This window comes from Lactuca saligna, chromosome 5 (genome assembly GCF_052625555.1).
Source record: "Lactuca saligna cultivar CGN05327 chromosome 5, ASM5262555v1, whole genome shotgun sequence".
In the NCBI taxonomy this organism is placed as follows: Eukaryota; Viridiplantae; Streptophyta; class Magnoliopsida; order Asterales; family Asteraceae; genus Lactuca; species Lactuca saligna.
The window spans coordinates 275308207-275323694 of record NC_136421.1 but is presented as its reverse complement, the minus strand read 5'-3'; the positions used below and the strand labels follow the sequence as shown (position 1 = coordinate 275323694).

The 15488-nt window shown below is 30.4% G+C and overlaps 2 protein-coding genes and 1 long non-coding RNA gene across 8 annotated transcripts; all 3 read left to right on the top strand.

The window, feature by feature from the left end:
• The first annotated feature begins 744 nt into the window (after window positions 1-744).
• LOC145047931 (uncharacterized) lies at window positions 745-3175 on the top strand. Its single transcript, XM_078996305.1, has 7 exons — window positions 745-892; window positions 1139-1638; window positions 1855-1907; window positions 2016-2080; window positions 2152-2230; window positions 2326-2655; window positions 2746-3175. Exons 2-7 carry the CDS (start codon window positions 1205-1207, stop codon window positions 2898-2900), a joined length of 1116 nt encoding a protein of 371 aa, XP_078852431.1. The 5' UTR covers window positions 745-892; window positions 1139-1204; the 3' UTR covers window positions 2901-3175.
• A 1241-nt stretch (window positions 3176-4416) lies between these two features.
• On the top strand, window positions 4417-6716 carry LOC145047930 (Haloacid dehalogenase-like hydrolase (HAD) superfamily protein). 2 transcript variants are annotated; one of them, XM_078996302.1, is made up of 8 exons: window positions 4417-4531; window positions 4763-4847; window positions 4971-5036; window positions 5134-5231; window positions 5407-5532; window positions 5768-6022; window positions 6168-6233; window positions 6420-6716. In XM_078996302.1, exons 2-8 carry the CDS (start codon window positions 4796-4798, stop codon window positions 6576-6578), a joined length of 822 nt encoding a protein of 273 aa, XP_078852428.1. In that variant the 5' UTR covers window positions 4417-4531; window positions 4763-4795; the 3' UTR covers window positions 6579-6716. The 2 variants fall into 2 exon arrangements, with proteins under 2 accessions (XP_078852428.1, XP_078852430.1); XM_078996304.1 differs by having other exon boundaries at window positions 4497-4570.
• Window positions 6717-7906: 1190 nt separating this feature from the next.
• Window positions 7907-11010, top strand: LOC145047929 (uncharacterized). 5 transcript variants are annotated; one of them, XR_013682526.1, is made up of 4 exons: window positions 7907-9242; window positions 9327-10517; window positions 10608-10649; window positions 10791-11010. It is a non-coding gene; the product is annotated as an uncharacterized LOC145047929 (long non-coding RNA). The 5 variants fall into 5 exon arrangements; XR_013682524.1 differs by having other exon boundaries at window positions 7909-9048; window positions 9160-10517; XR_013682523.1 differs by having other exon boundaries at window positions 7910-8473; window positions 8639-10517.
• Window positions 11011-15488: the final 4478 nt, after the last annotated feature.

Sequence of the window (15488 nt, the reverse complement as noted above, 5' to 3'; positions counted from 1 at the left end):
CATTTGTTGGATTTACAATACTTATTATTAGGGCTTTAAACGAACTGAACGTTCGATGAACCGTTCGTGAACTGTTTGGCGGGAAGTTCGTTTATTTAATAAATGAACGAACATGAACAAAAATTATCGTTCGTTTAGTTAAATGAACGAACATGAACAATGATCTCGTTCGTTCATTTATGTTCGCGAACGTTCTTTTATGATGTTTGTTTATGTTCGTTCGTTTAAGTTTATTTATATTTATTTATATTCAATTTTTTTATTATATTGCTATATTATATGTTCATTTATGTTCATATATGTTCAATTGTGTGTGTGTGTTTTTTTTTAATTATATTTGTTCATTTATATTTGTTCGTTTAGCATGTTCACGAACATAAACGAACGAACATGAACAAAGTAATTTGTTAAACAAACGAACGTGAACAAGAAAATCTTGTTCGTTTATCCGTTCGTGTTCGTGTTCGTTTGTTGTTCGGCTAACTTAAACGAACGAACATGAACAAGACCTTGTTCGTGTTCGTTTGATAGGTTTACAACCCTATATAAGTTATAAGATAAGTTAGAAAAATGCTTATAACCTTTGCCAAACGCTCCTTAAGAGACATTGACCCAACATTCGAAAGCAAAATGCCGATAATCATGACATTGTCACCTTTCAAAAAAAATTGAAATTACTTTTTCAATTTCTACTGTATATAATACACGATTTTGTATTTATTTTTTGGGTAAAAAGTATAAACTTTCGTATCCGACGGTAATTAACTAGTCGATGATGATAAGCACGCTTTCCTAGCCACCACAAAGACGAAGTAAACTGAAAGAAGAAAAAAAAAACGCACAGCTTCGTCCGACCATAGTCGCCGGAAAACTTGATTCTTACTCAACTCCGGTACTTTTATCTTGCTTTTATGATTTCAATCTTAAAAATCAACTTTTATATCTGTATTTGCGTGCATCTGTTTCTGATTGTTAATCCATTTGCTAGAATTGCTTTTGGTTCCCCGTTTCATGCTTTCAATCAGCAAACAATCTGATATGTTACTTTTCAATTAGTAATCAAAATGTTTTACTTCGAACTGATTAAAGTTTGTTCATAAGTATGGTTTCCATTTATTTTGTGTGATTCTACGAACAGGGGAAGGGGGAACTATTCTAGGGCTTGGTTGATAAAAAAAAAAAAGAACTGCGCTTTTTGTATGATATGTTGTACCTGGTGCGTGAGAACCTCTTCATCGGCAACATCAATGCAGCTGCAGAAGTACTTTTGAATGGCAGCGAAGGAATCACCCATATCTTATCAGTTCTGAGCTCGGCTTCTATCAGCTTTTTCTCAGAATGGAAATCGAGTTTCTCAGTTCCAACCAAAGAGATTCGCACTGTGTACATGGGGGATTCAGATTCAATTGAAAACTCGGAGGGTGATGTATCAGATAAAACCGCATTATCCTCCAAGAAGATTCTTTATGTACTCGAGAACGCAGGAAAAGATTTGAATCTGGTGAGGATGGCTGTTCCTTTGAGAGATATGGAGAGCGAAAATTTGCTTGATTCGTTAGAAGTTTGTTTGGATTTCATTGATGAAAGTAGGAAAAAGGGTTCAGTTTTGGTTCATTGCTTTGCAGGTGTATCCAGAAGGTAAATCAAAATCTTTCATACTAAATACTAATTTCTCATTTTATCCATCACTTTCATGTTCATACACCTTTATACTTCTTGTATCTATGTCTATACCCTTTGTGTTACTACTTATTTTCTTGATCATGTTTGACTTATAAGTTATAAGTTACAATTTATAAATAAAAATCCGTCTCTGTTTTATTTTTGTGTTTATTTAGTATGTGTTCGTTACAGTGCGGCCATCATCACAGCATACCTGATGAGAACTGAAAGACTTTCTCTAGAAGGTTTGAAAACAGCTAAATTTTTCAGTATTAATCGTCTTATTCATTAATCATTTTACATTTTCTTTCATTGAATATGAAATGTTTCTTTCCACCTAAATATCACTACAGATGCACTTGAATCATTACGCCAAAGCAATGAATCTGTTTGCCCTAATGATGGATTTTTAGAACAGGTAAATAAAAAATTAAGTCCAAATAATAATAATAATAATAAACAATTTTATATTTCTTTTTCTGCTTGCAGTTGAGCATGTTTGAAGATATGGGATTCAAGGTTGACCATTCAACCACTATATATAAACGCTTCCATTTGAAGGTTTTAGGTGCGTGTTTGACTGTTTTCTTACCCAAATTCTTTAATTTCTAAATATATTTTGTAATTCTCAACATTTGACGTTTATGCCCTTGTGGTATTTAGGCGACTCATACAACCGAGGAGAGAAAATCGACACCACAAAGTTTGCTGCTGACCCTGGCTTGTCCAAGAAAGAAGTCATTGGGACCGGAACGGCATCACAGAAAGAAGTGATTCCGCTTCCGATTCCGATTCCGACTCCGGCGTCTGCATTCCGGTGCAAAAAGTGTAGGAGAGTTGTTGCATTGGAGGAGAATGTTGTGAGTCATGTTCCAGGGGAAGGGGAGAGTTCTTTTGAGTGGCATAGAAGGAGAAGTGATAACTATTTTAACAAATATGATGAGCTTGAATGCACCTCCATTTTTGTTGAGCCTCTTCGTTGGATGAAAACAGGTTTGACTGACTTTGACCCCTACTATTAATTTGTGCATTATATTAAAAACATCGTATTTACATTTTTAAGAAATGTCAAATATGATCCAGTGGAAGAAGGTGCACTGGAAGGAAAGCTGTGGTGCAGCCACTGTGAAGGCCGATTGGGTTACTTTAATTGGTCAGGAATACAGTGTAGCTGCGGGAGCTGGATCACTCCAGCTTTTCAGCTCCATAGAAGCCGAGTTGATATCAGCACTCTTTAAATAAAAAAAAAAAAAAAAAAAAAAAAAAAAAAAAAAAAAAAAAAAAAAAAAAACTTATGCTCTCTCTTTCTTCAATAATATTATACAGAAATAACACTCATCATTTCATTGTTTGTTATTTCTAAATCATACAATTCCATTACAAAATGGATATTTTATCTGTATGATCCAGGATTCAAACTCATGTGTGTGTCTGTGTATTGTTGCTAATGCTATCTGACGTATTTTTCTCGTGTAGACAATCATTCATGAATTATTGATCATTGTTTTTTTTATTGGACAAATATATATCTTTATCAACTTCATGAAAAAAGTTGGTATAATATATTTTTTTAGTATATGGTATATGCCTCTTTAGTTTCCTTATGAGTCTGAAAAAGCATCGTAATGTGTTTGAAGATATGATCTTGAAGGCATATGTTGCAAGTGGAGTATATATCCAGATTCGGAAGATAGGTTAAGTTTGGAAAAAACTATTTTGGATGCTTTCTTATGTGAAAATAACTATGTAACCATTTTTTTTTTTTTTGAAAATCGATTTATTAGTTATCTACACTATACAATCTTTGAAAAATGCATAATTATTTTATGTGCAAAAAGCACCATTTTTCGTGATCAAATGGTCCAAAATAAGAATATGCAAACATCGATTTGTGTTTGTGTGAGTATTGTCATTATTAATGATAATACGAAATAAAAGAATCATAAGAACATATTGTTTATAAAATATATTTTAAGGTAACTTCTACGGATTGTATAGAAACTTTGTTGACATACCTTCTAACCTAATAAAAGAAAATTTCATGATTCTTTTAGTGTTAGGTTTACCTTATGATAGAATATATCCTCCCCTATAAACATAAACTCAATTGATTGGACCATGTGTTGTTCATTTTGACTCCTCTGTTTCGCTTTATTGCACAACAAATTAAAAATATACTTAAGATATGCTTTTTAGATACACTTTTTTTCCCATCCACATAATTGATAATCCCACCATTGGAAATTAACAATGAACATTGGAAGCAAATAATTAATGGAAGTGCTGAGCATACGTTGGATATCAACAGATAATTAATGGAAGTGTGGAGCATACGTTGGATATCACATCCACACGCATCTCATTTTCTTATTGGTTTCAAGGTTTTGGTTGTACGTTGTATCTTTTACCTTAAAAGTAAGAGTAATTATGAAATCAACTTAGCATTTTTTACATGGTATCATTGAAGTCAAAGTGATTAAGTAGAATTAACATAGCTTAGGTATTAGTTATAATAGAAAATTATACATATCAAGATAATATAAATGCAACTACAAACATATTTGGTTTTGCAACTAATAAAAACCATGTTTTACTACACAAACAGAACTAGAATAAAATATTATATGACAATTTGTTCAATTCAGAAAATGGAATAAAGCTAGAGTTAAAGCAGGGATAACAAAGAAATATACTTAATGCAACGTATATACCAATAAACCATGGGTGGGATTCCAACGCTAAACTTCCAATAACATGGCAATGTCACCATCATTATAAGATCTATATATAATAAGCTTAGTTTGTGAATACCAATATCCCGGAGATTTTGTTTATTTAAGAGTCCTTATATTCAAGACGATAAGAAAAGGTACTAAACATGCTCAATAAGACATTAGTTGTTTGCTAGGTAACTATACATTTAACTGTTAATGAAGACGACTTTATTCTTCATGTATTCATGACAATTAAGTTTGTAGTATGTTAATTACACTTACCATTGTTGTATGCTTCTTTTCATCATTAATCAAGTTCGACTTCAGTTTGCACAACTTCAATATTATGTTTTAATTTTCGCACCATTGATTCTAATGCCTTACAGAATTTCACAACGATAAAGTTTTTGGTGTTGATAATGGAAAGAGTTGGACCATCCACAACAGTCAAGTACGAGTGTTTGCTTTTTGGTATGTTGAAAGTGAATTAATTTCCTTGTTTTTTTTTTTTTTTTTTTTCTGGATTTTGTCATGTAGTTCAAACTAGTTAAAGAGATTATGCTTAACATGGTTTAATTTGTTCATGATTCTTAGATATGGATGATACACTATACCCCATGAGCTTAGGTCTTAATTCTGCTTGTCGCAAGAACATTGAAGGTACCCAAGAACCCATTATATACATATCTAATGGCATAAGATGTGATTATAAAATTTTGATTGTAAATGGCTATAACATATAAAAATTTTGTTCCAGAATTCATGTTGACACACTTGAACATAGATGAATGTGAAGTCCCCACTATGTGCTTAGACTTGTATAGAGAACACGGGACAACCATGGCTGGTCTCAAGGTAAATATTACACTACAACTTCACATTTCATAAATGAAAACTCTAAAGATATTTTCATGTAAAAAAATAGTAGAATATTGAATTATATAGATAACTGCTACCTTTTTTGAGTATTACATGCGCATTTATGATTATGTCTAATTTGAATATCATACATGGTTTTTTCTTGACACAGGCTCTTGGTTACAAGTTTGATGATGATGAATTTCATGCATTAGTTCATGGAACCTTACCTTACCACGCTCTTAAACCCGATCTGGTGCTAAGGAACATTTTGCTATCGATGCCACAACGAAAAATTGTACGCCTTAGAAGCTACCACATGATCTTTTTTTATACCTTATACTAAAAAGACGTCGACCAAGTACAACTTTAAAGATAAAAATATAACATGTTATATATCTCAACTTCTAAAAAATCATTATATTTTTTACAATCAGAAGGAAATAATTTATTTGACTATGAAAAGTCATATGAAGCTAGTGTTCTATTGTTAGATTTTACTAAGTTGTTTTAAGTTTGTGTTTTGGTTTCAGATTTTCACAAATGCGGACAAAGCGCATGCAGCTCAAGTCCTGAGTAGGATGTGCTTAGAAGATTGCTTTGAAGGAGTCATATGCTTTGAAACGCTTAATACTAATCCAATAGAAGAACCACAATCAATGAAATGTAGCATTAATGAAACTAACGACATTAATACGCTCAACTCTGCAACTCGAATCATATGCAAACCCGCTCTTGAATCATTCCAAGCCGCTGCTATCATTGCCAATATTGACCCTAACAAAACCGTAAGCTAAACCCGTTTTTAAATTTTAATCCTTCAAATCAAGGAAAAAGCATATATAATCTAGAAAATTGGAACTATATATTTATTGATTACATAATTAAGAAGAAGGTTAATATTAATGTTTAAGTTTATCTTTCTTCCCTCAGATTTTCTTTGATGATAGTATCCGTAACATTGCCACTGGAAAGGCCGCTGGATTTCATACTGTCATCGTAAGTCGTAAACGTTTTTTTGCACTACACCTTCATCCATTAATGTCAAAAATGTATGCTTCCACATATGAATTGAAACTCATAATTATATGGAAGTTTTAATGTAATTATACCTAAAAAACTAAGTAATTCTAATATTGTATGTTACGACAAGAACGCATAATGAAATAAGTATAAGTTGTACAGGTGGGAAGGTCGAGTCTTGTGCCAGGGGCAGATCATGCGTTACGAAGCATCCACAATATGAGAGAAGCATTGCCTGAATTATGGGAGTGTGAAGGAGAAGAATATACAGAACAAATGATGATACATTCTACTGCTGTGGAAACCGTTGTCAAAGCTTAGGATGTAACTTTACATCGATACTTAAATTCATATGTATGTTTAAGTTTTTACTTCAACTTTGTATGCTTAATATTAAATATGCTCAGAAACTGTCGAAATAATTAAAGGTGTTGCAACATGCAAGCCGTTGAAGCCTTACTTGTTTCCCAAACTGTTTTTTTTTTTTGGGTTATCTATTTCTAAGTTTTAGAGTTGTATTAGCAATTAGGAGTTTTATTTAGTCTCCTATATATATAGAGCAATTATATAATTGTTTTTAATTATCTATTTTCTTCCTGTTTACACCAGCTTTCCACTTTATATCGTAGATTCGTGGTGTTCTTGGTTAGTTGTGTTTATTTATTTTATGATCAGTGGTATCCAAACGTTTAAAGATGAAAACACATACATGTTTGCCGTTCCTTCTTAGACTATACCTTGTCGTCGTTATCGATCTCTTCATTCCACATAATCGATCTTTTTTTAAGCCAAAATACCTTTTACTTGATGGATTCTACAAAAAACTTCCTTTATCGTTTTTTAAGACGACAATGCCTTATAATGTTAGAATCGTTTTTTTTTGTTCTCTATATGAGCCCATTAATAGATTGTTTCACGCTTCAGACATTAAACCAATTAAACAAGCCCACATAATTGGTTCCGTTAAGCCCATATATCAATTCCATTATACACAATTGTTTCATACTAAAGACTTTAAATAGCCTCTTATTCTATTTTGTATATCATTATAACATTTTTTTTTCTTATCAATTCTCCATCCCAAACAACAAGCAACTAAGCCATTTAAATCAAAGTTTCAATATCTTATAAATTGTAGCAGCGAAAAGTTCTATGTGTGTCATGCTATTGATTATTTCAGCTAATACTTTATTAATTTTATCTTGAAGATCAATATGAAAAAACAACTCAACTTTATGAAACAGTAGTTTATCAGTGAATTAGACTCCAATAAGAGTTCTAAACCAAACAAACGAGATGGAATTAACCAAACATTAATGACCTGCCACTACCAAAAAAAAAAAAAAAAAAAAAAAAAGAAAAAAAAAAAGTTAGTTGCATATATTTTTAATGGCACATATTGTTTATGTCACTATAATATATTTTTAGTAGCATATTTTATATGTCATTATAAAATTAATAGATTTAGTGACACTTAATAATTTATGTCACTAATATTAATATTTATTAATGACATAAAAATTCCAAATGACACTACAAGGTCTATATTTTGTGGCACATATTCACCACAGAAGTTCTGTTGTATAATTTTACCCATTTGTTTTTGTGCCACTAAAAAAAGTTAGAATTTCCTTTTATTTTTCCCCATTAGTAAATGGATCGGCGTTTATTTCTAAAAAAATGAAAGAAGACCGGTGTTATCACATAAGAAATTTGAGTGTTTCCCCCTTTTCTCATACCATAATTCACCGTGTTTCACAGCTCCAACTAGCAATATACATCCCACCAATAGTTGATTTCATTGGATCCTTATCTAGATTACGATCAACAAGCTCCAAATCAAAATCGAAAAGATGAGAATCAGAGCTCCTTACTACCTTATCACTCTTCTCCAATCTCCTTTTCAAATCTACTCAACAAGAAAGGAGACGAGGATTTTTTGTATCTTGTATCTGACGCCTTGAATCACGCATGATAAGAAAGGTTCTTCAAGGAAATGAGAGAAATATTGATTCAGAAATATGATCTTCCATGTCGATCACCTCCAGTGGTTCCTGGTTGAGGTTCAGAGTCAAGACAAAAGCTACGATCGAGGAAGATGGAGCAATTATTACGTATAATTCCCTTTTTATCTACCATCGCAAGGGTTTCAATCTCGAAGCCTATTTCAAATACCTCTCCGGTGTTTCTAATCCGTTTTATCTCCATCTGGTTCGGTAATCATACTTTAATTTAAATTTCATCTGATTTCATCCTTTGTTTATTCATACTGCTAAATTATTGTTCGAATTTCTACGATTAAACTGTTTTTCTCTCAATTGACTTTGAATATAGTCCTGAAACGCATTATCTTATTTCTATTTTTTTTCGTGATTGTCTAGGTGTGAGTCAATCATGATTCATGTGGAAGTTTCCGCTTCTCTTTTGATAAACACTTATTTTAAATGCGGATAGATTACTTTCAACTCATATATTCTCTTCTTAGCTGAGTAATCTGAGTCCTAAAAAATCAGGACGTTTTTATAGCAGTTCATGCCCTCCTCGTCCCCCCCCCCCCCCCCCCCCCCACACACACACACACACACACACACCTGATAGATGGGGATGGTACTTTCAATGTAATTGGATTTGATTTCAAACAAATCAAACTAGCAGAATTTTGACTTTCTTCAAGCGCTTAATGCTCTGTGAAGGGTTTCTAGATAGTGTTACTAGTGATTACTTGGAGTATTCTCTCTGGAGAGGCATTCACGGCATCGCTGCTCAAGTTAGTGGTGTTATTGACACACAAGTAAGTTTAGTTGATTGGGTTTCCCTTATTGATTCATTAGATTTGATTCTATAAGTTTGCATCAATTTTGGATTAGGGTTTGTTTAACTAGATGATAATTGTATATTGTAGTCTTTGTTATATGTTGTTGGTTTGGGTAAATGGCCGATTCCAACTGCTGCAGCTATGAATTGTATGCTCAAAGATGGAATTGGGTATCTAAGTAAAATCTTTCTGTCAAAATTTGGTCAACATTTTGCTGTGAATCCAAAGTGATGGAGATTGTTTGTTGATTTCAGGGAAAATGCTGCTTTTAGTATGGAAATTTTGACACTTATTTTCACACATCTTTTTGACCCATTGGTGATGTTGATGGAGCAGGGCAATTTGCAACTGTACTAATTTAGATATTTTCTTGAGTTCATCAAAAAATTTCAGGTGAATAAAGGCAGATCACAGAAAATAGGGTTAAATGCAAGTCATATCAATGGACATTTATTCAATTGTTTATTATAGCATTCCACTTCTTCCTATTGCAACATCGTCCTTTGAAAATCACACACAATTATACCAATGTTATCTCATTTTGACTGCTATAATGAAGGAGCTTTTTCAATTTTCAATATATAATGTTCCAATAAGGAAAAAATTAAACATCCAATGCTATAACTATGTATCTTTTGCAAAGTACAATGCTTTGATAAGAAAAAGTTGATAGTTAATGCAGTAATAGAAAGAAATGAAAGTAGCATGCTATGATAATAATAAACAACTAAATGAAAATATCTTGATATTTCTTGCAATTTGTCCCTTAGAGAAAGATTATTTTATGATGGCGGGGAATTCTTTATTTGTTATTCAAAAAAGTTGAATTCTTTACATGACATGCTGCTACCAAGAGTTGTTTCTATGCAGGATTTACTGCCAAAAGGAGATTTGTTGAGGTAATTTCCAATTGCATACTAGTAACAATTGAACATAACAAAAAATACATACATTTATAACTTTTAAATTATTTTTCTAAATAAGTTTGTGTTACATAGGTAGTGCCATGATATTGGGTGTGAACAGGCTGAAAATAAACCTCTTCTAAAAATTGTTTTTCAGATATGTTTTTTGCACCTATATATTTATATTTTTATTATTCTTTTACATTATTTATGATATGTTTATTGATTTGTTCAATTATTTTGTCCAAATAAAATAACTTAAATGGTTTTTATATACGATAAAACAAGAGTAATTTTGTCTCTTTTACGTTAATTTTGTATGCTTGTATTTTATATAATGTAATGAAAATATTCTTTTTTTTTTATTTCTATATAGACACTTCTTCAAAATATAGAGCCTATCTTGAGGGAAGATATGAAGAAAGTATCTTTTTGCTTTTCGCATATTTTGTTATTTCATAATCGTACAACTTTTAATGACATGCCATTTTCTGTAGATATGAGATTATAAGCCACAAACACACCCTAATGATATATATGGTAATGTGGATATTTTGGTATTTTCTTGAACATTAGCCTTATAGAAAACTACTAATAGTAGTGACTTATGTTTTTATTAATTTATTTTAGTTAACCACCTAGGATCATCTTCCGAAAGTCACCATAATGAAGGTAATCATTTTTATGTTCTTTTCTCTTTTGTTTGTTATTACAGACATAGTTGATTTGTGTTTAATGCTATATTATTTATTTCTAAACTGTGACTTATGTAATTATATCTTGAATTGCATTTGTTTGTTTTTTTTTTTATAGGAAATTGCTAGTATTGATTTTAAAGTACGAGATAACATAATTTATTCAACGTAACATGGAGTTTGGGGAAGCTTACTTGCAATTAAGATTCAAGTTTATTTATTTATTTATTATTATTTGTTTACCTTTGTTCGTTAATTTATGTTTATCATGTATTTGGTTTCACATTTATACATATTTGACATTTACTTAGGTATTTGATTCAAAAAGATTTAAATAATTGATCAAAAAAAAATAGAATTTGTATTATTTTATGTATGTGCTACAATTTGATTATTTATTTTATCGTATATTATCGATAAAAATTATATAATGGCCTAAAGTTTAGAATATTGTGAGTATTCATCAGAGTAAAATGAGTCACAAAATATTTTTTTATATTGTGGCAAATAAAAAAGTATCACTAGTATTTTAAAATGTGTAACTAAATATAGCATGAATTATTGAATCAAATGAGTATTCAATGCCACAAAAAACCTTTCTTCTACTATAACAAATACAAAAATGTCACTAAAAGCCTAAAAAGTTGCAGCGACAAAAATTATCACTAATGGGTTTTAGTGGGAACGTTTATAGTGACAGTTATTATTTATGCCATAGATTCTTTGACATGCTTTTAGTGACACTTTTTTGAGTCTTTAGTGATACTTTTTGCATGCCACTAAATGACATATTTTTTGTAGTGTGTTTTGTTTATTCATTCTAATACGATTTATTCTTTAAATATTTCAATATTTTCTAATTAAGATGGTTATAAGATATAACATTATAGTTGTAGAATATTACTAAAAAAATAAGAATATTCACTTGGCAGTAAATTATCCTGAACTATCAATCGTTTTTATATAAAATTCACTGCACATAAATAAAATTTTATAGTTAAAATATAAAAAAAAACATATGTTATTGAAAAAATATGATTAAAAATATAATTACTTTACATTTTTTGATTTTTTTTCTATTTAAATCTAACATTATTATTATTATTATTATTATTATTATTATTATTTTGCATAGCGAACGGCTATTCACCTAATATAATGTTAAAGCAACCAAGTTAGGAGAAAAAAACTACATTAATTTGCAACAAGAAATGTTTTGGGGACAATATTCTATTTGGTTGTAATGCGATAATCAAAACTATTATCAAGAAAATAATCGTTTAATAGTTATTACCTGGATTAAAAGTTGATTGAGTTAGAAATTTTGATTAAGTTAATTTTTAATTGAAACTTATTGTTTATTTTGAATCTGACTAACCGTGTAAAATAACTATATTACTCTTAAACAACATTTTTTATAACAAATCATTTATGATTTATAATTTAATTTATAACATTACATTTTGTATAGCAACTAACATTACGTTTAAGTAGCTCTTGGACTAGAATTCTAGGACTAGACTCCTATCGGTATATAAAAATTGCAATTTCATCCGTGCTTTTCTAAGGTTTCAATTTCAAAAGGATTTTGACTTTAAATGTATATAAAATCTAAAGGATTTCGACTTTCATTCATGATTTTCTAAGGTTTCAATTTCAAACTCTAAGAATTAATGGAGCAATAGTAATTGAAATAAACAAAATTCAATCACCTATTAACAAAATAAACAAATGATTATGATGTAACTAGGCGAACATCTGCATATTGCGTAGAATAAAAATATATAGTATTTTTTGCATATTCCGCTTGATAATAATAAGATATTAAGTATAACTCATATATTAAGTTGATATATAAATTTGTAATTATTTTGAACCATATTATAAAATATACATCTAGCAAAAATAATATTATCCAATAGCATCTACCCGCATTTTGCATTTAAATTAAACCAAACATTGTTTTCGATTTAGTATTACAATTAATTATGATTGATTAATTTAAAAATTACTTATCTGTTGATTTGTTTTAATTTCGATAATGATGGTTAACTGATATATGAACCATTCTTTATAAGTTAATGCAATGTAATTATTACTACTAATTAATTAAAAACCGTTTATTTGAAAAAAATAAATTATAATAAAGTATAATTTTTTTATTTTATTTTTTAATTTGACTTGTTCGTTCTATATTTATAATATTTAAATATTTTTAATTATTTTGATAAATAGTATTTGAATCTATATATTTTTAAGTTTATGTAAACTTTGATTTATGTTTTAGATTTAACATAATATTTAAATAAAAAAAAATAAGTGTATTATAATAGTCATTTTAAAAATCTACCAATAATAAAATAATATTTTTTTATTTAATAGCATATTTTATATTAAAATATTAGTTATATTAAGATGGAAAAGAAAATGTTATGGATGTTTTAAATCCATGTTTTGCTAGACAAAAATGTTTATTTTATAATATAATATGATATGATGATTTATGATTATATAATTTTCAAACAACATATGAAACTAAATTGTAAGAATGTCCCTTCATAGTAAGTGCCAACAAGAAGAGAAGGATACCTGAAGCAACGATGATACATAATAAACAAGCTGAGAAAGATGACTACTGAAAATTACAAAGGTTTGTCGGCAGGGAAACGATGACTCAATAAAGAAGGAAGGGAGAAGATGTTGTGATTCTCCTTTGCCTTACGTATTGACGATATTCTCTTTTTATTATTTTCTAGACATAATAACGAGAATTCATGGCTCGATTACCTGAATAGGCCGTTTTGTACTCGCTTTCAAAATCAATTTCATGGCTCGATTTTGAATGAATCGATTGAAGATGAAGAGGACCAGTGGTGGTGGAAGGAGAACTTGTGTGTGGATTAAATGAGGAGAAGGAGAAGTCACGTGCAGGGGCAAGGAGAGGAGAAGGGCAAATACATGGTAAAAAACACCCAGTTGGTAGCTTTTCTTGGAGCACTCAACCGAATTTGACGTTCAAACAAACCTAATCAAACAAGATGATCTAACTAACTCGGACCAAGTCAAAAAAAAAAAAAAAAAAACCTGGACCATATTTAGGATTCTTAGACACAAAATACGTGGTGAAAAGGACAAATACATCCGGGGACAAGGAAAGAAGAATGACAATACGTGGTGAAAAGGACTCGGTTCGTAGCTTTTCTTGAAGCACCGGACCAAATCTGACGTGCAAACAACCCTAATCAAATAAGATGATCCAAACCGTGTCAAAAAAAAAGCTCGACCGTATCATATCTACATCAAACAGGCCTAAAGAGTGATCCCTATTTAGGATTCCTACACACAAAACATACACCTTAAAACTTTGACCCACTCACGAACACACCTGCATCATAAATTCAATCCATGTTAATTGAATATTTCGACTTTAAAACACATGTCAACTAATCTTTAAGACACACCAACCAATTTGGGTCCCAAATACCAATTTACCAACACTTTCTGACATTTGGCAACCACTTTTTAGTGCATCGTATCTTAATTTATTCTCTTGAAAAGTTAAAAAATAGTGGAGACAAGTTAAAATGTGGATGATGATGAGACACTTAACCCAAGACATATTATCTCAAACTTCTTTTAATTTATATGTGTCAAAATGCAAAGGCATGACAGGTTTATAGAATGGTCTTTAAATATATGAATATGCTTTCCACAACAGAAACAGGATAAAGTGGACCATTTAGAATCATATACGTGTTCCTTAGTTGGCTGTGTTAAAGTGAACCAGGTGTCATATCATTTTTGGTCACAAGGTGCTAATTAATTACCATTCACCAGCAAAAAACAACTGCATAAGTATTTAAAAATTGTGAACAATTTTGCAATTATCTAGACAACTTCACAATAGAACAATTCCACAACTACTATAATCGCCAACTAGAACTTTCTTCAAAATAAATAAATAAATAAATATAAGTGTGTATTGGTACCATCGGAAAAGCAATTTCACAATATGTGACTTTTGCCGAGCTCAACCTCAGCCATAGCAAGGAAGATAGGGGGAAGAAGTGAGAAAGAAGAAAAGAGGGCATGGGCTACCAAGTGGGGGAGAAGAAAGAGAGAAGATGAGAGGAAGAAGAAGAGAGCTCGGCGTGCCATTATCAAGCACGGCATTATGAGTTCATGAGCCGATGTTCGCCGAGTCCATGTCACCATTGTCGAGCCATCGTTGAGTCCATTCGCCTCAGTCTTACACAAGGATGTTGTTGTATATATACACCCTAATATTTTTTGTCTAAACATTGACAATTAATCATTTTTAACAATAAATAAACATTATTTTTTGAAAAAGCTCTCTCTCTCTCTCTCTCTCTATATATATATATATATATATATATATATATATATATATATATATATATATATATATATATATATATATATATATATATATATATATATATATCAAGATTGTGAAAAATGTTCTATGTTAGCTAGTGGTAGACTGAGATTAAGGGACTAATCGGCTAACCGGATATTAATCGGGACCCTAAATTATTAATTCGCTAAATTTAAAAAAAAAAAAGAACTAAATATGACTAATATCATAACAAAATAAGTTGATATGATTAATACAATACAAACTATTTCTCAAATAGTTTTATTGAGATATAACTTTTTCAAAGTGTTGAAAATTTCTTGTTTGCTACTATTTCGCTCATTGTATATGGAGATATTAATCACGAGGCACCCTCTATTTGGTCGGATAGCACCTAAATACTACCCAGGGATTAATTGGGATCAAATTGAGATTCTT

Bases quoted from the DNA above. Each gene is read 5' to 3' on its own strand.
- LOC145047930 (XM_078996302.1), top strand. From the start codon at position 4,796: ATGGAAAGAGTTGGACCATCCACAACAGTCAAGTACGAGTGTTTGCTT. The intron at 5,037-5,133 runs GTACCCAAGAAC...ATTTTGTTCCAG, and splicing joins TTGTCGCAAGAACATTGAAG to AATTCATGTTGACACACTTG. The intron at 5,232-5,406 runs GTAAATATTACA...TTCTTGACACAG, and splicing joins CAACCATGGCTGGTCTCAAG to GCTCTTGGTTACAAGTTTGA.
- LOC145047931 (XM_078996305.1), top strand. From the start codon at position 1,205: ATGTTGTACCTGGTGCGTGAGAACCTCTTCATCGGCAACATCAATGCA. The intron at 1,639-1,854 runs GTAAATCAAAAT...TGTTCGTTACAG, and splicing joins TTTGCAGGTGTATCCAGAAG to TGCGGCCATCATCACAGCAT. The intron at 2,081-2,151 runs GTAAATAAAAAA...TTCTGCTTGCAG, and splicing joins ATGATGGATTTTTAGAACAG to TTGAGCATGTTTGAAGATAT.